General features: G+C 40.7%; 3 protein-coding genes across 4 annotated transcripts; all 3 read right to left on the reverse strand.

The window, feature by feature from the left end:
• Window positions 1–25: 25 nt before the first annotated feature.
• LOC135351631 (TBC1 domain family member 16-like) lies at window positions 26–4027 on the reverse strand. The gene is made up of 8 exons (XM_064550690.1): window positions 3915–4027; window positions 3063–3816; window positions 2478–2720; window positions 2048–2196; window positions 1635–1808; window positions 1376–1428; window positions 1066–1202; window positions 26–640 (listed from the first exon to the last, which is right to left on the reverse strand). Exons 2-8 carry the CDS (start codon window positions 3783–3785, stop codon window positions 137–139), a joined length of 1983 nt encoding a protein of 660 aa, XP_064406760.1. The 5' UTR covers window positions 3786–3816; window positions 3915–4027; the 3' UTR covers window positions 26–136.
• Window positions 4028–4361: 334 nt separating this feature from the next.
• LOC135351625 (uncharacterized) lies at window positions 4362–10644 on the reverse strand. Of its 2 annotated transcripts, none has more exons than XM_064550681.1 (6): window positions 7945–10644; window positions 7180–7263; window positions 6818–6983; window positions 6508–6690; window positions 5895–6233; window positions 4362–4783 (listed from the first exon to the last, which is right to left on the reverse strand). In XM_064550681.1, exons 1-6 carry the CDS (start codon window positions 10642–10644, stop codon window positions 4488–4490), a joined length of 3768 nt encoding a protein of 1255 aa, XP_064406751.1. In that variant the 3' UTR covers window positions 4362–4487. The 2 variants fall into 2 exon arrangements, with proteins under 2 accessions (XP_064406751.1, XP_064406753.1); XM_064550683.1 differs by having other exon boundaries at window positions 4631–4767.
• Window positions 10645–10980: 336 nt separating this feature from the next.
• Window positions 10981–21278, reverse strand: LOC135351629 (NACHT, LRR and PYD domains-containing protein 5-like). Its single transcript, XM_064550688.1, has 3 exons — window positions 21154–21278; window positions 17338–17468; window positions 10981–14032 (listed from the first exon to the last, which is right to left on the reverse strand). The coding sequence occupies exons 2-3, from the start codon at window positions 17367–17369 to the stop codon at window positions 10981–10983; spliced, it is 3084 nt and encodes a 1027-aa protein (XP_064406758.1). The 5' UTR covers window positions 17370–17468; window positions 21154–21278.
• Between the last annotated feature and the right edge of the window lie 870 nt (window positions 21279–22148).

Here is a 22148-nt window from a genome sequence, read left to right on the forward strand (position 1 = left end):
CGCATGCACAAAAATTACAAGAAAATGGCTGAATAAAACAAACACTTCTTATGCACATAATATATTAATATATCTGCACACACAAAATAATAATGAACACGTATAGATTTATGTATACAAAAATGATAAATCCCTTCTAACATACTGCTTCATAATCAGACACAAACCCAGTTCTAGAGCAGCTACCGATTCCTCTACAAACAGAGCAAGCCAATTTCGGGCTATCTTTACACGACCAAAACTCTTTGTTCATCACCGAATACAGGAGACAGCTAACTTCAGGGCTTGAGCAGAACTGATGCAAATATCCTCTCGCTTGGCTGAGCACAATATCTCGAGGCATTGAGTAGCTTAGTGTGTTGAAAAATACCATAAGTTCGTTTATGTGCATGTTCTTGTCGATTGCTTTCTGTCCGTAGATCGCCAAAATCGCTACACAGATAAATAAATGGAAAGAGTTCGTCTTGTAGTTGGACCAACACGTCTCCCAGATTATCAGTGCGTCTTCTTCATAGAACTCTCTCTTGAGACAGACAAGTAACCAACGGTGACAAAACATCAATGTGGTCCCGTCCTCAATATTTTCAAGGTAGATATAGAACGATGGAATGAGCATCTCAATCAAAAGTCGCAGCGGCTCCTGCATGAAACAAAACAACACTTTTATCAATCTACTGAAATTATAACTGGAAAATTTAGTGGGTGGGGGTGGGTGTTTTAATTTGGCGATTTGGCGATTTGGCGAATTTTACCAAAGATTGCCAAATTTAAAACCGTCAAATTAAAGTTTTCCGGTGGACACAACGTCATTGCAGCAGTAGGCAATTGCAAATCAAAAAACGCCAATTACATTTCAAATGGCTCATGAGTCAAATTTTAAAGTTAAGTGAGTAAGTAAGATATATATTTTATGTCTAGAAGGATAGCCTCCTACGCAGCCCTCTGAAACCCTTGCTAATGTGTACATGTACCTCCATAATTATAGTTGCTATATTCATGCACAGCACAATACTGGTTAATCTGAGGCCTGCGTACTGGTATATAATTAAAAGCATATTTACTCACAATCTGATGAGTGACGGAGATGTGGTCTTTGCCCGGTTTGTAGAAGGCACTGCTCTGCACTAGTTTAGTAAAGCACCAGAATGCCTCAGCCTCTTCGTCCAGTGCAGCCAGCAGAGGAGCCAGGAGATCAGTCATGCCTGTGTGGGAATGAAGACCATTGGTAGCATATCCTGGGAAATGTCCGGGCACATAGTTACAAGTTACTTACAAGCACGTGCGTTTGATTGGAACCTTTAGCACAAAATCACACTCTCGCTCGGTAATTATGACTAAAACAGTCAAATGTGCTAATCATACATAGTGTACACACCTTGACAATACCGGATGTTTGGCTTAAAAAGTAGGTAGTTCAAAATGATATCCCTGCAGAGGCAAAGAAGAAATGATAAATGTAGACAGACAATCATGAAAGACAAAATGATTCATTCTGATTATCATAAGCAGACATTAGCTAGTGGATAACTACAAAACGTTTTGTATAGCCATGCCTATTGTATCTCTGCAACTGGTTCCCAAAATGGATGTTAACTCAAGTTTAGCTAATTACAGAGCCATCTATACGTACGTACATGAGTGTGTTGCAGTGAGCATTGTCCTCTCCCTTGTAGTAGGAGGTGGAGCGATCTGTTCTCACCACGTCCTTCTCTATCTGATGGTACACGTCTGGGCGGCCACCCCTCCCTGCTGAGTCAGCACCCCCAGACACATCCTTCAAGTAACCGCCAGACCTCTCGTTCTCTTTCCTACAATTACACGGTAAACATTGTACTTTCAACATGCCTAGTAATCTACACCAAGCAGGTATAATTATAGTCAATCATCACACTGGCACTAATGGCCCTCGGGAATACATACAACACATAAGGGTAAAATCAGTACTGACCCTTTATGTTAAAAATATGCTAAAAGGCTACAAAAGTGGTGCCAATCCCTACTAAAAACCCTTATGAGATTACGGAGATATTGAAGAACTTATACGTACCTTCTTTTGTCAAGGGCCCAGTATTCGTCCCTCCTCTTGGCTCTGATGGCATCCCTCTCCCCCGCAGTCGAGTGAAACGTGTAGAGACCCAGAAGGAATGGCCACACCTCCTTCCTTAACGAGGGAGAAACCCCTTGTAGGAACACAACCTGGGAATAATGCAAATAAAACGTTATCTTGCTGAAACTACATGTACACAGAGTAAAGTATATTTTAATTTTACTGTTCATGTATAGCACACTAATAAAAAATTAAACTGAAACTGCTTCACAAATCAATAATAAGAGGACATACAATGGTGTCTGCCTCAGACATCATCTTAGCAAGGGCCAGTCACTTGACAACCAAACAAGAAGTTTGCACGATCTACATTTCCTCACCAATAGGGTGTTTTCAATTGTGAGTGAAAGAGAAATTATTATTGGTTCACCTTCCTGACGTATCCACTGTCCACAATCTTCCCCTCCTGATCGAGCAGATCTCTCCACACCTCTTTTGTCAGAACACTCTTGATCGTACCCTCGTCTGGGTGGAGCTCTGAGAGACTCAGCTTGGGACGAAAGATGGTGAATGTGTGCTGATGGGTCTCCTTGTGACAATGGTGCTTGAAGAAACTCCACGAGCGAAACAGGTGGATGAGGTCATTGAGTCCACCATTCTTGAAATGAAATACCTGGAAGATATAGTTGTAACTATCAGTTAAAACAGTGCAATAATAGAAACCACACTTTAAGCTTAATAATAAAGTTAACGTTACATTCCAAGAACAAGGAACACAAACATATTGTGTTTGCAAGCTTTATACTACACTTCCAGTGGGGAAAACAACTGCACACATCTGCTCCACGTGCACACAGGCCATTGTGTTCTCAGGACTACATTGTAGTGCCCATACAATCACTATAATACAATTTATCGATCATCACGATAATGGGTTGAGGGTTGTAAAACAACAGACAGTGTGTCACTAAGAGCATGCAAGAATACATACTGTACTTCTAAAACAATCACTCACTCTGAATTTCCGGTCCTTGCTTGTGATGACCATCTCCCCAGATATGAGCAGCCCATTATCACCAATACGATAAAAAACCCGAATGACCTCCATGAGTCCAAGATCGATGGACACGGAGGAACACTCCTCACCCCCAAACCCACCACTATTACTATCCGACAAAGACAAACTTCGACTCCCTCGGGTGACATCAACGGAAACTAGCGATGCTTGGCGTTGGGCTAAAATACTAGAATTGGGGGCCCAGTTTAAAATGAGTGTGGTTCCGAAATCGGAGCCCCTGGTTGTAATAAATAGGAAGCCTGGAATGAGATCTTGGCTATCGCGGCTTGCAGCTGCTGCCCTGGGCAGTCTGGTCTCCTTACTGTTATAGCTGTCACCAGATTCCCCTAGAGAGGAGGACAGAGAATAGTCACGAGACGAACGCGAAAGGGATGAAGACGTCGAAACGCTTTTCTTTCGAGGGTGTTTCAGATAAACATTGTTTTTACGGAAAAGTATATCGTCAGCATCTAGCGTTCCGATTGGTTCAACTGGGGATAGGACGGGTGAGGGTGTGCGACTCCATTCTTTGGATAATGGCTTCTCGCTGTTGTGTGTGACTACTCGTAGCTCTTGTTCATCAACGTCATTATTGATGCTCTCGAATTGTGGTCTCCCTCTTCGAGTTAGTGTGTTGAACGCTTTATCAATAAATGACTTGACTGTTGTGGCCATGTTCATCTGGAGGTTAGTAACCAATCTCAGTGAAGCTCTGCAGAGAGTATCAAAACCTAGTACCTCATACTAGATATAATTATCAGTAGACTACATAATGTAGGTATATAAATTATAGGTATAGCTATGGTCTACCTGTTACAGATCAATATAATGCCATTTCTTTGTTCCTCTTCTTGCTGTAATAGTTAAGTTCTGCAAAAGAAACTCAAAATTATCTTTGTTTCTTTGCCTGCTTCCGGTGGGGGCGTGTTTTCAGAATTCTCAAACAACGACCCCGACACGTGGTACAACAAAAAGCGGTTGCATCGCGCGTCATCCACCCACACACACTCCTGATTAGCCTCGAGGCCGATTAAAATTTTAATCAGCCTGGATTCGAGGCTAACTCCTGATACAGAAGCCATGACCCAAAAATAGTTTATGATTATCAAGACATAATAATTATTTATACTACAGCCTTGCGCCTCAGTTCAAGGCCGATATTTTAATCGGCCTTGATCGAGGCTAATCAAGACACAAAAAGGATGTACGCACAATCATTAAATACGTATGAGGATCTATTCTACTGTTAGCTACCTCTGCAGATCAAAAAGACAAACTATATAAATCATACATACATATATCATATCTACATAATTTTATATCTACATGCTCTAATAAAAATAGTCTACCACTTTCGTCAACAAAGCGTACGTGCATGACAAACTACATATACTTGCTATCTAATTGTGTGACCAAGTCAGTGTGTAGTGGGTTGAGTCTGAGAGTGGAGACAAACTCGTGGTACTTGTGGGGGTGGTGTTTGACCACACCCAGCAGGGCAGTGTACAATCTGGTGGCCTTCTCTCTCTTGGTCTCATTTAACTCGTTGGTTTTCTCAAGAATAGACACAGTGATGAGCCCAGCTGACAGGAGGTGGAGGGCCAAACCCTTTGGATCCTCAGAGAGTGACTGGACTATCTTCTCACTGCAGCTCACCAGCACACTGTAGCCAGCGTTACCTGCAGGAGAGAGGAAATAGTTAGACATGATACGCCCACACAACCTAAGTCTACAATGTACATGTAATGTGAACAAATGACTCAGTACAGTATATACATGTATAATAAAAGTTAAAGGTAATTACTTAAAGAAAAAAGATTACAGGTTCAGCTCTGGAGTATCTGCATGAAGTGTACTATGAGACACTGACTTCAGAAATGTCGATGGAATAGCTACAAAAGCACATAATATTATCTTTGTGTGGATGAGTCACTTTTTCTTGCGAGAAAATAATCATGTGATACGTTGCTGCTCGCAATCGATAAAGTAGAGTCAGTCTGTATATATGCATAGAAATAATTATGATTGTAATCTAAGTTTTTAAAAGTACCTTGTTTTCATGTTCTTCTAAAATAGGAGCTATTTTTTCGGTCTCATTTTACTGACTAAATGTTTTTATGGTTCCAGTCTCTGGGTAATAGAAAGATATCGAGGGTCAGTATAACGTTATATTAACTAAAGATGTACTAATATTGGGGTCTCTCTCAACGTACCACTTGTTATATTTATAAGAGCTGCTTCATGCAGATTTAAAATTTCACGAAGATGCTATCTAGTAGCTCAGTGGCGTAGGCAGAGGGGGGGTTGATGGGGCTAGAGCCCCCTGCTTCATCAACTCCAACTCAGCTTGAATCACCGTTATCTGTCAATCTATTCTGCACTGTACTGCATGCATATCGTTACTATATAATGATGTCATTCAATAGAAATGTGGGCAGGGGCCTTCCATCTAAGAGGAAAAGTGATGACCTTTTTTTTTAGGTAAAATTCTAAGTTATTCAGCGCCTGCTCTGGCCTTGCTCAACCAATTTGAGCCCTGCCCTTCTCAAAATCCTGACTACGCCACTGTAGCTACCTGTTTTTTTGTACATCTATATATATAGCGGGTTATTTTTGTATGGTGGACATTTTTGGATATTTTGTATTGTAGAGCATCATACGAATTATTCTACCGCAATATATAGTAGACCAATATTGTTCATACATTTGCACCAACGAAAATTACCCGCTCACTAAAACTAAGACTAAGACAGCATGCATAGTTAAATAGTATATCATATAGCTACTCACCTTTGGCTGACAAGTACTGTGCCACCTTGATAGCAACGTCTCCTTTGTCCAGGGAGATTAGGATGAGTAGCAGAGCTCTGAAGGTGCCCTCTGCAACAACTCTGTCCAGCCAATATTTCAGAGCCAACTTTATTCCAGCTTGTGTTCGATTCATGGCTGTTCTAGCCTTCTCTTCAATGACATCAGTTTGCTGTCCAGGTGAGAGCCTCAGCATTTCAACATAGTCATTAGTGTTGTCGAAATATGACGATAATTTGGGAAGGTCTATTTCTTCTATTCTTGTGTCAAGCTGCTCGTCAGTGATATTACTTTCTCTCTTTAGTGTTTCAACGGTTAGACCTGATAACACAATAATTAACATCACACTTGTGCCTTTGGGCTTCTAAATCCCATGACACCTCCAAAACAGTGTCTAACTATTATTATTAAAGCACCATGCATAGTGTCCAATGTATTAGAATCACGAAAAATTTCCCAGAAGTGTCTGGGATAATTGAATAATTGTTAACTGATAATAGTATACAGCTACCTTGTAATGTTTGTGGAGCACACAATTATCTTTGATGATGCAAAATAGCATTCTAGCTTTGTGTATAATACAGTATCAACTTACTGGTAGGTACTTCTCTTAGGGTGTTTATTGTGACGTCACTTTGCTGTCCAGATGAGAGGCCTGACTCCAGATAGCCGTCATGGGTGCTGTCAGATTGTGACAACATTTCAGAGAGGTGTGTTTCTTCTACTGTTGTGTCAAGCTGCTCGTTAGTGACTTCAATGTCTCTCTCAATAGGCAAACCTTGCGAAGGAAAGGATCGAGAGCGGGTTTGTTGCAGGACATAATACAACAATAATTTTAAATTCAATGTCAACGTATATACTACTAATAAAGGCATATACACATGCAATCGCAGATTATTGCTTACTTTGTAGCTGTTGTTTTTGGCTGATTAGTTTGTCAGAAGTTTCAGTAGCTGTGGAATCCTGACTAGCTGTAGGTGACATATCCTCTTGTAGTTCATTCAGATCTTCAGCAGTAGATTTGAAGTCCGTATCATCACTGGTAGAATCTTCTGAATCAGTATTACTGTACTGTGAGTGTAAGGAGATAATTATATATATTTCACATGTACTCATGCCTTTTACGACTTTCAGCCTGATCAAAAAAGCAAAAAGTATATATTTGGCAGTATACAATAATTTTTGACGGCAATCATCATCGTTCTTATCAAAAATTTAAACATTACATACATAGTAGGTCTTGTATATAGACACTGTATTTACTTACTTCTGGTAGAGAGTCACTTGCATCATCTGGTATTGATTCAGAACTAGTGTAATCAAATTCTTCATCTTCAGACGTGTTTCTCTCCTATAAAATGATGCAATATAATATTCACAGTAACCATGCAATGTGCATGGCTATATGTATATATACATAATCCAAATAATACGTTACGAAACTTCGACACAATTTCGCGAAGCTTCGTTAAATGTTCGTGAAGTTAACATTTAGAAACTAAAGTTCAAAATCCGTTATTTGGGGTTTACGCCTCAGGTTAATGAGGATATTAAATTTGTAAACCTTTCCAAGCTTGTGACGAAGCTTCTCAAACCAAGTGCTAAGTTTTTGCAATTAACCTACGATACATTTCAAGACTATAAATTAGGACTATAGAGTGTGATCTAGTTACTACATGGCTGAGGGCTTCTATAAAGCATGGACACCAACAAACAGTGTCTCAGTCGTTTAGGTACTAGTGCACATGCGTAAACCTGTCTCGTGGCTTGACTATACAATACTACTTTTCTTGACAACGGGAAACTAAGTAAGTTGTAGGTATACTAAGTCCCATAGTATACCTCCTCTGAGGCACTGTTCCCATGTACTTTTCACATGTAGATCTTATCAACTAGTGTGTGTATAATTATATATAACACTAAGAGCTGCAACTCCGGGTTATAATATATATACAGCAATACCAACAGTCAGAACAGATTTCCTCAAAACTTGATGAATCTTTTTCGTACAATGAAATTGCTGGAGTCTTACCTGCAAAAACTCTTCAAGTCTTTTCAATCCCTCCGTACTCACGAGATTGTCATCTAGATCAATATCTTCAATACATGGAAACACAGAAGGCAAATAAGTAATAAGGGCAGTCACTGCGTCATCACCAATGCTGTTGTTTTGAAGGTCCAAACATTTTAAACACTTTCGTTGAATATCGTGAGATTTAAGGTATGAAAATAATGTAAATACATCATTTGAAGTAACCTGACACTGATCACAATCCAGCTTCTCCAGTGATGGACAGCACTGAATACATTCAGCTAGTATGAAAATGTTCTTGCCATGAAGCAAATTTCGCCAAAGACCGATACTTATTGTATTGCTGTTAAGAGATTCTGAATTTAAAACAGGATTGTTCAAACAGAGGTCAGTAATGGAAGTGTGAAGGGTTGATTCCAGGTGAAGTCTTGTTATTGGACAGTTTTCGCTAGAGAGCATTCTAAAGATGGCTGACAAACCACTGTGTCCAAGTGGATTGTTATCAACACACAACTTAATTTTACAGGAGAGTGGGTTTGAAACATCCTCAAAAGAAGCCAATACTTTATCAGAAAGTTCTTTCGCTGCTTCACTGTCGAGATTAGTCTCACTTAAGTTCAACTCCAACTCCTTCCTATTAGTAGCAAGTCTTACAAACGCCTTTCCTATTGCACCAGCTCCAGGTACACCGATATTGTTCTCAGAAAGATCAAGGTCCTCCAGATGAGGACAGTGAGAGGCAATTGATGGTAAGAGTTCAGTTAGTAGTCTTCCATTCTCCTCAACATTGTCAGGGAGGGTATTTGATAGTTGCATCCTCTCAAGATTACCAAAAATGTTGGCTTTAATAGCGATTGTCAAGCAAGCAACATGAGTGTCCCCGCTTGGTTTGTTGTTTTGAAATGACAGCTTTTTCAATTTGTTAAATTGACCAAAATAAGTTGCCTTTATTTGACCTTGATTGACTGCATGTGTGTGGTCTAGATCAAGTCTTGTTACTGGACAGTTTTCGTTAGAGAGCATTCTAAAGATGGCTAACAAGCCGCTGTGTCCAAGTGGGTTGTTATCAACATGCAAATCAATTTCACAGGAAAGTGGGTTTGAAACATCCTCTAAAGAAGCTAACACTTTGTCAGAAAATACTTTCGCTGCTTCACTGTCGAGATTAGTCTCACTTAAGTTCAGCTCCAACTCCTTCCTATTAGTAGCAAGTCTTACAAAGATCTCTCCTATTGCACCAGCTCCAGGTACACCGATATTGTTCTCAGAGAGATCAATGTCATTCAGATGAGGACAGTGAGAGGCAATTGATGGTAAGAGTTCAGTGAGTAGTCTTCCATTCTCCTCAACATTGCCAGGGAGGGTGTTTGATAGTTGCAACCATTCGAGATTACCAAAAATGTTGGCTTTAATAGCCATTGTCAAGCAAGCTACATGAGTGTTCCCGCTTGGTTTGTTGTTTTGAAAATACAGGTTTTTCACTTTGCTACATTGACCAGGTAATGTTAGCGTTCCAATTGAGATTGCCGTTATTTGGCCCTGTTTGACTGCATGTGTGTCGTCTAGATCAAGTCTTGTTACTGGACAGTTTTCGTTAGAGAGCATTCTAAAGATGGCTAACAAGCCGCTGTGTCCAAGTGGGTTGTTATCAACACGCAAATTGATTTCACAGGAGAGTGGGTTTGAAACATCCTCTAAAGAAGCCAATACTTTATCAGAAAATTCTTTTGCTGCTTCGCTATTGAGATTAGTCTCACTTATTAATAATTTCAGCTCCAAATCCTTCCTATTAGTAGCAAGTCTTACAAAGATCTCTCCTATTGCACCAGCTCCAGGTACACCGATATTGTTCTCAGAGAGATCAATGTCATTCAGATGAGGACAGTGAGAGGCAATTGATGGTAAGAGTTCAGTGAGTAGTCTTCCATTCTCCTCAACATTGTCAGGGAGGGTATTTGATAGTTGCATCCTCTCAAGATTACCAAAAATGTTGGCTTTAATAGCCATTGTCAAGCAAGCTACATGAGTGTCCCCGCTTGGTTTGTTGTTTTGAAATGACAACCTTTTCAATTTGCTACATTGACCAGGAAATGTTAGAGTTTCAAAATGAGTTGCCGATAATAGGCCCTGGTTGACTGTATGTGTGTGGTCTAGGTCAAGTCTTGTTACTGGACAGTTTTGGTTAGAGAGCATTCTAAAGATGGCTAACAAACCGCTGTGTCCAAGTGGATTGTTATCAACACGTAAATCAAGTTCACAGGAGAGTGGGTTTGAAACATCCTCTAAAGAAGCCAATACTTTATCAGAAAATTCTTTTGCTGCTTCGCTATTGAGATTAGTCTCACTTAAGTTCAGCTCCAAATCCTTCCTATTAGTAGCAAGTCTTACAAAGATCTCTCCTATTGCACCAGCTCCAGGTACACCGATATTGTTCTCAGAGAGATCAATGTCATTCAGATGAGGACAGTGAAAGGCAATTGATGGTAAGAGTTCAGTGAGTAGTCTTCCATTCTCCTCAACATTGTCAGGGAGGGTGTTTGATAGTTGCAACCATTCGAGATTACCAAAAATGTTGGCTTTAATAGCCATTGTCAAGCAAGCTACATGAGTGTTCCCGCTTGGTTTGTTGTTTTGAAAATACAGGTTTTTCACTTTGCTACATTGACCAGGTAATGTTAGCGTTCCAATTGAGATTGCCATTATTTGGCCCTGTTTGACTGCATGTGTGTCGTCTAGATCCAGGGGCGGATCCAGGAAAAACAAAAGGGGGGGGCTAGCTAGAAAGTGGGGAAGCCCCGTACGAGGGTGGCGGAGCCGCCCAGGGCAGCCTCGCCAGAGGCGAATTTTTTTGCAAGATTTGACCTTTAAACTTTTATATTAATACGTTGACCTCTGCACTTACTTTTAATACTATGGTGATACTGTACTGATCAGATGTACGTACGTACAGCTAGCTAGCTAGCTAGGTACGTCCAGCTAGCTACCCTAGATCCTTTATACTCCTAGTAGCTGTTGTCTAGCATCTCTCAAGTGATTTCAAGTGAGTCTACAGATGCATAATTGGTGGCAAAATTGTTGTAGAGTCAGACTACAACACATGGTAGTTTTTTCAAAAGGGGGGGGCTTCAGCCCCTCAAAATCACCCCTGGATCCGCCCCTGAGATCAAGTCTTGTTACTGGACAGTTTTCGTTAGAGAGCATTCTAAAGATGGCTAACAAGCCGCTGTGTCCAAGTGGGTTGTTATCAACACGCAAATTGATTTCACAGGAGAGTGGGTTTGAAACATCCTCTAAAGAAGCCAATACTTTATCAGAAAATTCTTTTGCTGCTTCGCTATTGAGATTAGTCTCACTTATTAATAATTTCAGCTCCAAATCCTTCCTATTAGTAGCAAGTCTTACAAAGATCTCTCCTATTGCACCAGCTCCAGGTACACCGATATTGTTCTCAGAGAGATCAATGTCATTCAGATGAGGACAGTGAGAGGCAATTGATGGTAAGAGTTCAGTGAGTAGTCTTCCATTCTCCTCAACATTGTCAGGGAGGGTATTTGATAGTTGCATCCTCTCAAGATTACCAAAAATGTTGGCTTTAATAGCCATTGTCAAGCAAGCTACATGAGTGTCCCCGCTTGGTTTGTTGTTTTGAAATGACAACCTTTTCAATTTGCTACATTGACCAGGAAATGTTAGAGTTTCAAAATCAGTTGCCGATAATAGGCCCTGGTTGACTGTATGTGTGTGGTCTAGGTCAAGTCTTGTTACTGGACAGTTTTGGTTAGAGAGCATTCTAAAGATGGCTAACAAGCCGCTGTGTCCAAGTGGGTTATTATCAACACGCAAATTGATTTCACAGGAGAGTGGGTTTGAAACATCCTCTAAAGAAGCCAATACTTTATCAGAAAGTTCTTTCGCTGCTTCACTGTTGAGATTAGTCTCACTTAAGTTCAGCTTCAACTCCTTCCTATTAGTAGCAAGTCTCACAAAGGCCTCTCCTATTACACCAGCTCCTGGTACACCAATATTGTTCTCAGAAAGATTAAGGTCCTTCAGATTAGGGCAGTGTGTAGCTAATGCTGGAAGAAGTGTGGCTAACATTGTTGTATTGATAATATCTGTGTCGTTTGTCAGTGCACTAGATAGACACAAGTACTCAAGTTTTACTAGTGAACCTGCGCGTACAACACTCTCTAGTGACTGGACGCCATTTTGCCAGAGTGGATTCTTGGATAAAGAAAGGCTAGTTAATGTGTTATTGCTGGATGAAAATGGTAAAGCTTTGATAAAGTTTCCATCTAGAGATACTTTGTAAAGATACCGAAATGATGCTGATGCTTTGTTAAAGAAGGTCTCGAGACATTCACCTGTGAGCTTGCAGTTATCGAGACTTAATTCTTTTACTTGCAACTTTCTATCAATGAGGATAGTAGCTAGTTTCTGAAGCTGTTCATCATTAAGACTCCCTGAAAAATCGAGCTTGACCTCTGAACAATGTGATATACAGTTAAAAATGTGCAAAAGAGCTACACTGTCGTGAGCAGTTTGGGGCCTTCTGATTGATCTATAACAATAACTAAACTTGGCATAAATTCTGTTGGCTACTTTACAATGCACAACCTTATCCTGGGATTCCAATGAGCAGTGGCAAAGTAAAATGTCTTGGTCTCTTATTGCAAATAAAACTTGATCAACCAATGTATCACCTAAAGAGACTACTTGGTCCCTATATTTCACTTCTTTAGACTTAAGACCGAACACAAATCTCCAGACCATATTAAACCGATTGTTTCCAGCATAAGTGTTGCAAATCTTTGTTTTCTCTTCATGAGATAAAATGACGATATGAAGGGCAGCTAAAAACTCCTGAATAGTCAAGTGAGCGAAGTGAAACGACAAGCCATAACCTGTTGTCAATGAGTTTTGTTGGCTAGGGAAATGTGAATGTGCTGATTGCAATAAACCAAAAAAAAACGCCTTCTTATTAAACTTCCCATCTTTAGAAAACGATGAAACTTCACTGTCTGAGAAGACTATTCGATCTTTAGCCAAAAATTCAAAAGCAAACCTGCAAACTAGCCAGAAATCATTTTGAAGTTCATCAGGAATGGAATCGAAATTGTCAAGCGAGTCTACACAGTGTTGTGGACATTTCTTCCTAATGTCACGAAGCACGACAGACAGTGTTATCCTAGCATATAGTTTTGTGATTGTGCTTGGAAGTGTTTGCTGTAAGTTGTGGCGCCACAGGTCACAAACAATCGCACAATTAAGTGGCACAGAGCACAAACTCTGAATGAGTGGATTGCTTTTAAGCTGCTCCATAAGAGAAGAAGCCTTTTCTGGATCATCTTTGAAATCCTCAACTATGTACTGTTTAATATTTTCTTCATCAAAACCCACCACCTCGATGAAAGCGTCCACTGAAGAGAGTGTGTGAAAAGGTTCTGTTGCAGAATGTCGGGAGGTGAGGAGAACAGATGCTTTGGAACAACCATAACCAAGAAGAAGTTCATATAGAAACGAGCCAGTAGCTCGAGCACCCTCACTTAGTTCGTCCCAGCCATCAGCTATGATGAGGACACCTTCTCCCTCTTTACCCTTCATCCTTTTTGTTGGAGGTATGCAGGTCTCCTCATCGGGATGGAAAAGTTTAATCAGCTCAGGGAGGCTTGTGGCAGAGGACACTCGATTTTCTCTCAGTGGAAGCAGCAGAACACAATCAAATTGTTTCAGGATATTACCTTTTGCCCACTCCTCAGTAAGCATGGTACACAGTGTAGTTTTACCAATCCCAGCATTGCCTTTCACAACAATCTTCCTTACTGGTTTGTTGTCACTGCTAGTAGACTTGAACAGGTCAGTGTGGAGTATTGATTTGCGTTTCTCTTTGTCATCTTTGTCATCTTCAGGTTGCTTGCCATTGCCACTCGAACGATTCCCCTTGTTTCCAAACCCTTTTATTTTATCAGTCTCGACTAATTGCAGTTTGAAAAGTCTTCTAAGTTGTCCGTCTCCTCTAACTGGTAGCCATTGTTTATTTTCTCCAAACTCTCTGTTTATGTATTTTTTCTTGAGACTAGTTACAAACCTGTTCATGCATGCATGTATCATGGATAATTCAGACTATAATTACAGTGCTTTTCAAGCAAGTTACATAATTATCATTCAAAGTTGTTGTTGAAGTAAGTAACGTGCATGCATGTATGCATACAGTACTTTTAGTCTATAAACTTTCAGGCAAGACCATTAGAAAGATTTTTGCGATTTTAATCTTTGCGAAATAGCAGCAGCATGCATGTCATGTCAAATGTTCGCTGTATTCCAAATCAGCGAAACTGCAAACACTGATTAGTATACCCTCAAAGTATACCCGCTATTATGGTACTATACTGATACTCACGCAGCTTTGTGTTTGAGTAGTGAGTACTCAATTTAACATTCATTGAACCTACTTGAAAAGCACTGTACAATTCAATACAATACTCTTATACACAGTGCAGTCTTATAATGAAAGCACCGCGGGTGCTGATGCCTCGGTGGAGGTGCCAAAGCTACATAACATAAAGCTGCTATAGCTAGCTTTTATACACACATTGATTATATAATTATCATGATGAACATTTTTAATTTTGCTGCATGCAGAATCCAGAATCACAGGGAAACTCAAAGAGTGGGTAATGATCGACGATGATTGTTAATAACATCAAGAGTTTACGATAGAGAGAGAGTATCGAACGTAGGCATACTGTACAGTATGCGGAGAGTAACGTGACTTCCTGTATCTGTCACAAGCTTGGAATTTGCACACTGACCAATCCAAGTGTGGGTGATGTCATCTATCAAGAAAGTAGATTACATCACCCACACTTGGATGGGTTGTAGATTACATCACCCACGCTTGGATTGGTCAGTGTGCAAATTCCAAGCTTGTGACAGATACAGGAAGTCACGTTACTCTCCGCATACATCTGATACCCTGCCTATGGATACATGGTCAACACCTCTAAAACTCATCTGATAGTAAAAGCCAGCCAACTCTCAGAAGCCCAAACAACTTTCGAAGACACACAGATCAACATCACCACAATTGGGAAACCACACTTAGGATCCCCTCTTGGAAGCCAGGAATTCACAGAGTCATTTGTCAGAGATAAAGTGCAGACCTGGTTAGAGGAACTGAAAAAATTGTCGATCATTGCGAACACCCACCCTCAAGCCGCTTATGCCGCTTTCACCCACGGCATTGTAGGTAAATGGACGTACCTAGCGAGAACCACCCCAAACATTGGCCCACTGTTACAACCACTGGAAGACATCATAAGGACAAAATTACTCCCAGCCCTGTGTGGAAGAGCAGCCCCCAATGACACAGAAAGGGACCTGCTGGAACTTCCAGCTAGGCTAGGTGGAATAGGGGTCATCAACCCAACAACTCTGTCAGACTCGGCCTACTCTGCCTCCAAACAAATCTCTGCGCCCCTCTACAACCTCATACTAAACGGAAGCCTGGACTATACACACGAGGCTCTCACAGAGCAGTTTACAGCAAGTTAGAGGTCAAAAAAAGAAAAAGGGAGCTAAACGTCACTTCTGCAGACCAGCTCAAGTCAAACCTACCACCTAACCTCCAACGAGCTATGATCTTATCCCAGGAAAAGGGAGCCTCAAACTGGTAACAGTACTACCTGTGGAAGAATTTGGCCTAGCACTGCACAAAGGTGCCTTCAGAGACGCACTAGCACTCAGATATGGGTGGCAACCCAATGGCACCCCAATCACATGCGCTTGTGGCACCAACTTCTCAGTGGAACACGCGTTATCATGTGCCAAAGGTGGCTATCCCTCCATAAGGCATAACGAGATCAGAGACTTCACGGCCAACCTCATGTCAGAAGTTTGCCACAATGTCGCCATAGAACCACATCTACAACCCATCATCGGCAAAATTCTGTCAGGTGCATCTGCCAACACACAAGATGGTGCCAGATTAGACGTGGCAGCAGATGGTTTTTGGGGAAGCAGGTTTGAGAGAGCATTTTTTGATGTTAAGAGAGCCTATGACCAACGAATCAGAGATGTAGAAAACTCGACCTTCACTCCCCTCATCCTGTCAAGTACTGGGGGCCTTGGACGTGCCGCTACCTCCACCTACAAGAGATTGGCGTCTCTCCTGTCAACAAAATGGGATCAGCCCTACAGCACCACCATGGGATGGATCAGATGCAGGCTGTCCTTCTCTCTCCTCAGATCAGCCATCATGGGCATTAGGGGGGCCCGATCAAGCCAAGGGCACGCCACCAGACAGCCCCCTATCGACCTAGTGACAAGCGAGTCTCTGGTCCCACCACACCCATGAACTAACTACACATGACTTATTTGCCTGCATGGTTCCTCGTTATTATTATTATTCTTTTGTACATGTAATTCTTCTTAGCCCCGAGATGGGAGAGCTATGAAAAAAAAAAAAAAAAAAAAAATACACAGTCATAAACTCTTGATAACATCGACGCCAAAAGTTCAAGTCTAATGGCTGCAAGTCAGCAGAGCCTTGCGAGTACTTAACCACAACTCTACAATAGCTAGCGTTCTAGTGCAGAGCTAACTACTAAGTAGAGTAGCAATACTCGGTGAACAAGTTTTGCTACGGACTCTTCTGAAAAGGCTGCAATGGCATTCCAAGTAAGCAAACTAGGCATAACTCGAGAACGAAGCTTTATTTTGCAAATCCACAAATACCAAGCCAAGAAAACATGACTAGAAGCCTATAGAAACTCTTACTTGCACTTCATATTGATCCTTGAGCAGCTGAAACAGTCTACACACACACACACACACACACACACACACACACACACACACACACACACACACACACACACACACACACACACACACACACACACACACACACACACTACCATATACTTCGCTTGCGCATGCGCACCGAGGCATAATTATGATCAACATGTACAAAAATTACACAACATTCTGGAAGTGATTACCGCTAAAATTAGCAGTGAAAAAGTAGAGGTGTGTTAAAGGTGCGAGAGCGTTTTTCAGCCAAGTCCACCCGTCAGATGGTCACGTAATTTAGCCACATGACACAATGCAGTAGATCTATTTGCATTTTTGCATTTCAGTCCAGCGCTTGTTGTGACCATGAACTCACTCGTACTTCTCATTCACTTGTTTTAAAAGACAGCCAGAGACAGCAAACGCATTTCTCTGAAAAATACACCTCTCTGCAAAACGCACCTCTAGACTATACTACCTACTTTTTCTACTTTTTCACTGTCAGTGATAATTTTGACGGTAATCATCTCTCATTATAGGTACATAGCTATATACACAACAAATCATTAATGCTGAACAGCTATACTCAGTCAAGCTTACCCAGTCTTACGAAGAGACTGTGTCTGACCCATAGTACGATCCGATTGATTTTAGTTCTTCGGTTGATGACTGATACAAGTTCAACCACTTTTGCCGAGTCACTGTCAGTAACACCTCCACTCAATCGTGCACTATATAATTATAATACAATCATTAATTTTGTGCAATCTGCATAATTATGCCCTTGCATAGATTAGACATTATTTTAATTATACCGTATATGCTTAATCAGATGACGAGGCTGCTCTTGTAAAAAGCCCATTCAGTGCAATCGCAAACTAGTGAACTTTGAAGCTATGTCTCTGCACGTGCATGGCAGCCATATTGATACTGGTATACAGTAGCAGCTAGCTAGGTAGCAGCTTGTGTTAGTACTTTTCTCATTGCAGAGTTCGAGTTTGTACAGGTAATAATAACTTTTGATAACAAACTAAAGGTTGTTGGGCCGGCAAATAAACGGCTCTCTCCTCAGCCAGCAAATAGTAGCCGCGGCTTCTGATCAAGCACTTCACATGCATTTATTCACCCACATTTTAATTCTGCTAGCTACGTGTATACTAAATAGTGAGTTGCATGCATGCAATGTTTGTACCTGACGGCTGGCTACATACTTGGTGGTCTAGATTGAAATTGATCCCTTTAGAGGGTTGGGACATTGTTTGACAAAAAGGAGGACAGGTATACATATATGGCCATGAAAGCAATCTCCTGCTGATCTATAATCAGCTCTTCTGTTCTTGCACCAATTGGTGAGCGTATAGAACTCCAGCAATAATCAGGTTCATAATAAAAATGGCGACGCTAGTGATTGGTACAGAGCAAAGCTTGTTGTATTATCCATGGTACATGCATGCAGTGAAGAAAATGATTTGCTATAGGTGCTTGCCTTATACTTATATATATATGCTGAGTAATATGAGGCATTTGTGTGTCAGAATGAGCAAAAGTATACACGAGAAAAAAGTTGAGAATATGCAGATGATAGACCTGAGCACGCTTGCATGGTGTGTCAACTTGCTAACTATACTAAGTATATATAGCAACTCTAATACAGGGTTGGAGCAAAATTTGATACATAATGCTGACCTATTTTAGTGCAAGTAATAAAGTGCAGCCAATCCACAAGTTATTGCCCCAGACGAAAGGTATATATTAGTGAGCAAAGAGCCATGATTATGTTCCATCGTAACTGGTACGTGTAAGCAAGCACTTTGACAAATAGCAATCATACTGAGTGGTCCTGGTGGTGTTGGCAAATCTCATGTGAGCTTGTACAGCAGACACTTTGAGACTAATCAAACATAGGAAGAGATGATGTTCTAGTATTGCTAACTGTATGCATTCCATGTGAACGGTATAATTATGACACTATACATTCAGCTGCGGCAACCACTAAGTTATGACCAAGCTCGTGTTGTTATTATGGATGAAGTATAGGCGCAAACATGTTGATATACACAAAAGGCTACAGCAGATCAAATCAGTGCTACTTCATGCATGTTTGGCTGTGCATGGGTGACTTGTATCAATTGCCTCCAGTTGCTCAGCTTATGCTATTCAGTATACATCAGTTGGTGATAGTTATGCACAGTCAAGTCATGCAGTTGTTGTACAAATCTGGTTCATTGTGGCAAGTTGAGTTTGAAATGCTATGGGTTTTATGATAAAACCATGCTGCATGTGTTTATTAAAGTGCACGGTAATTATATAGTTAGTTCTTGACCAAAAACAAAAAGTAAAATAATTTGACAGTTGGGTTCTACTGTTCATTTGTTTAGTAACGAAATTACAAAAAGCACTAACCCTTATACGGATGCGTAAGTAAAGCTGTGTTTGTGAGAAAGTAAATAATTTAACAAAGTATTTGCTGTGATAGTGATTAAAACTGAAAGTATGAAGTGTAAAATAAGCTGTGTTTGTGATTTACAAACTATCTAGGCTAGCTACAAGATTAAGTGTGACTGGACTAACAAGTTAGTTTCTTTGTTATTATTCATTCATATTACTTGCGTCATACATGCAGAGGGGAAAGGGGCCTCCTGGCTCAAATGTCCCCCCCCTAAGACTTTCATTCAGGTGCTAGTTGTATGACTGTGAGTACAAAATTATGCAAAGGCAACCACAAAACCCACCAGAATTCACCTAAGACAATGCTTAACAAAAAACCCAGGAATTTCTTGAATCGGTAATTAACCGCACATGACGTGCATCAGCCATGGATGTAATTATATCTAACAATAGAAATCAAATTCACGGTCGATCACTATATAGATGAGATAATGCGTCAGAGGGGGGACAGCATTTGCTGAGTTACTGTGTAGAGTGGGAACAGACAGTTGTAATGATGATGACATAATTATAGCAACATGCACTTGAGTCCGGAGTGACTAAACCCAACAGTCCTGGTTATTATAGTGAAGTATTGCTGCACGTGTACAGGCTTATAATGTACTTGATGAGTGTATTGAACCAGTATAATTATAGTCTCCCATGCAGTATCAGATCAAAGCTAAAATTAGATTCAATGACTAGTCAAACAAGCACATCGATATATGTCTGCATTACATGGTGTGCTTAAGATAGCATGTTCATAGTGCCAGAGTTATGCTAGGGTGAAGTTGTTCACATTCACTAACAGGAACAACAAAGTGACCACGGTGCTAGTACTTTTACACTAACTGTATAGCGTTCTTGAAGCCTATACGAAAAGGTGCTATGTTGTAAAAGACAGTGTAGTAGACCTCAGCTAGAGACTATGGTAGATAAAAAAATACACCTCTCTAATAATAGTGAATCTCATGCCCTCTCTTACTGGTGGCCAGTGAGTAAAGCACTCTGCTTAAGATCGGAAGGTTGAGAGTTCGAGCCCCATCAGTAGCAGAAACTTTCTAAGGAGTTCACTCAGCTTTACCCTGAGAAGGTGCTCATCACTGTCCAGCCCCATCAGTAGCAGAAACATTTTCTAAGGAGTTCACTCAGCTTTACCCTGAGAAGGTGCTCATCACTGTCCATCACATCCTGACGGATGGGATGCAAAGCCGGAGGTCCCGGGAATCTTCCTTCAGACCCTCGTCAGTAAAACCCGAAAAAATACTGCCTGACTACGAGCTTACTCTAAGTTCTATATAATTATATAGCGGGTAATTGTAAAACTTTTACAGTAATTTTCGTGAGTAAAAATACTGCATTTCGTGCACTTCATTTCATGCGTTCCGGTAAACCCACGCCTATAGGCTTTTTGAAATAGCGAATTTTTAGTGGTAAAAATTACCTACTACCAATCGCTACTACAGTAGAACCTCGATTATCCGGACACCTTGGTTCCAGAAGCAGGCCGGATAAGTGAATATGCCGGATAATCGAATAGATAAACCACGCCTTGATCCACCCACTTTATTGATGAACAGCAGTGCCACATGTTGTCTGCGCATGCGCAAAAGAAAAGCAGGCATGTCTCCATGGTAACAGCTGCAACGCGCATGTGCATTTGAGGGACACGCCCATTTTCTGAATTATGTAATCAGAAAACTGCCAAGCCGGATAATCGAGGTTCCGGATAATCGAGGGCCGGATAATCGAGGTTCTACTGTACAAAGAAACAGTCCAAGTACAACTTAAATTTCCATCGCTTACTCAATCGTGTGCATTATGCACAACTGTCTCTATGACATGAAATCCAAGTTTTAAAATTGCGCACACTCATCCCAAACAGGTACCTCGTGCATGCTACATATTAAACCAGATTTTATCATGCATGACTATACATAATTGTCAAGAATTAGCTATACATTATTGTCTGATGCAGTCATACCATACCTCTAATGAAGAGGCTGTGGAACTGTAGAACTGTGAAGGAACTAGCTGATCAGAGCTCGAGACAGTAGATAGATCTATAGGTAACAGCAGGTCCGTTGCCAATTACTGTCGTTTGTACCAATTGCGCAGGGAATAAGTGCCCATACAAGCCCATAGCTGCTTTATGCCTTGGTGCGCATGCGCAAGCTAGCGAGGTAGTATTGCAGTAGCCTCGATTCCAGGCCGATCAAAATACGTATTTTAATCGGCCTGATAAATTATGCTTGAAATTTAGCATAAAACAAGGCCGTAGAAAGCGATCAGGCTGGTCAGGCTGACGACTTTTGTAGCTGAGTAGGTAATGGTCGTCATTAAAAATTTGCATGATCGTTTCCTGGTAATGGTCGGTAATATTGTGAGTGATAATGTATGTATGAGCCCGCTTAGATATTGCAGCAGGATATCTACCTAGGAGTCAATCTCCCCAATGGAGAGGTATTAAAGATCTTATCTGATATCTGAGATAACTTTTGGGAAGAGATCGGAACCACGCATTTTTCGACATAAGGGTGTTCAGCCCTTTCGCACTGAAAAAATGTAAAATTTACGCCATAATACAATTAAGATAATTATGGTGATCAGGTTATCTTTTAAAAATTTAAAGAATTATGGGAAGCATTTTATCAAAGAGACCCATAATACCCCCTGACTCATAATACAGGTATCTACCTTACTTACGTGGTTTCAGAAAAATGTATATATGAAGTCTCATGAAGTGATGACCTTTTTTTAGTCACCGCTAGCGCGCTGTATGCGAAAGTTCCAAGACGAGTTGACCTTTAATTAAGTGTAAGTTGGCCAGACCACTTTAAACTTGTTTGGTACTGACTACGCTCCTCCTGGATTAATAGGGGGCTAAGGAATAAATTGGGAATAGTAGGCATCAATGTCCATTTTGATAATCTCATAATTATACGATAATTATACAATCATGCGTAATTTATTACTTTCTTGGA

This window comes from Halichondria panicea, chromosome 17 (genome assembly GCF_963675165.1).
Source record: "Halichondria panicea chromosome 17, odHalPani1.1, whole genome shotgun sequence".
Classification (NCBI taxonomy): Eukaryota; Metazoa; Porifera; class Demospongiae; order Suberitida; family Halichondriidae; genus Halichondria; species Halichondria panicea.

Excerpts from the sequence above, each read along its gene's own strand:
- LOC135351631 (XM_064550690.1), bottom strand. The coding sequence starts at position 3,785 with ATGAACATGGCCACAACAGTCAAGTCATTTATTGATAAAGCGTTCAAC. Across the intron at positions 2,721-3,062 it reads GCAAGGACCGGAAATTCAGA|GTATTTCATTTCAAGAATGG; the intron begins GTGAGTGATTGT and ends TATATCTTCCAG. Across the intron at positions 641-1,065 it reads TCTCCGTCACTCATCAGATT|GAGCCGCTGCGACTTTTGAT; the intron begins GTGAGTAAATAT and ends TGTTTCATGCAG.
- LOC135351625 (XM_064550681.1), bottom strand. The coding sequence starts at position 10,644 with ATGGCAATCTCAATTGGAACGCTAACATTACCTGGTCAATGTAGCAAA. Across the intron at positions 7,264-7,944 it reads GACTTGAAGAGTTTTTGCAG|GAGAGAAACACGTCTGAAGA; the intron begins GTAAGACTCCAG and ends ATCATTTTATAG. Across the intron at positions 4,784-5,894 it reads ACAGTACTTGTCAGCCAAAG|GTAACGCTGGCTACAGTGTG; the intron begins GTGAGTAGCTAT and ends TCTCTCCTGCAG.
- LOC135351629 (XM_064550688.1), bottom strand. The coding sequence starts at position 17,369 with ATGGGTCAGACACAGTCTCTTCGTAAGACTGG. Across the intron at positions 14,033-17,337 it reads CAGTCTCTTCGTAAGACTGG|GTTTGTAACTAGTCTCAAGA; the intron begins GTAAGCTTGACT and ends ATGCATGAACAG.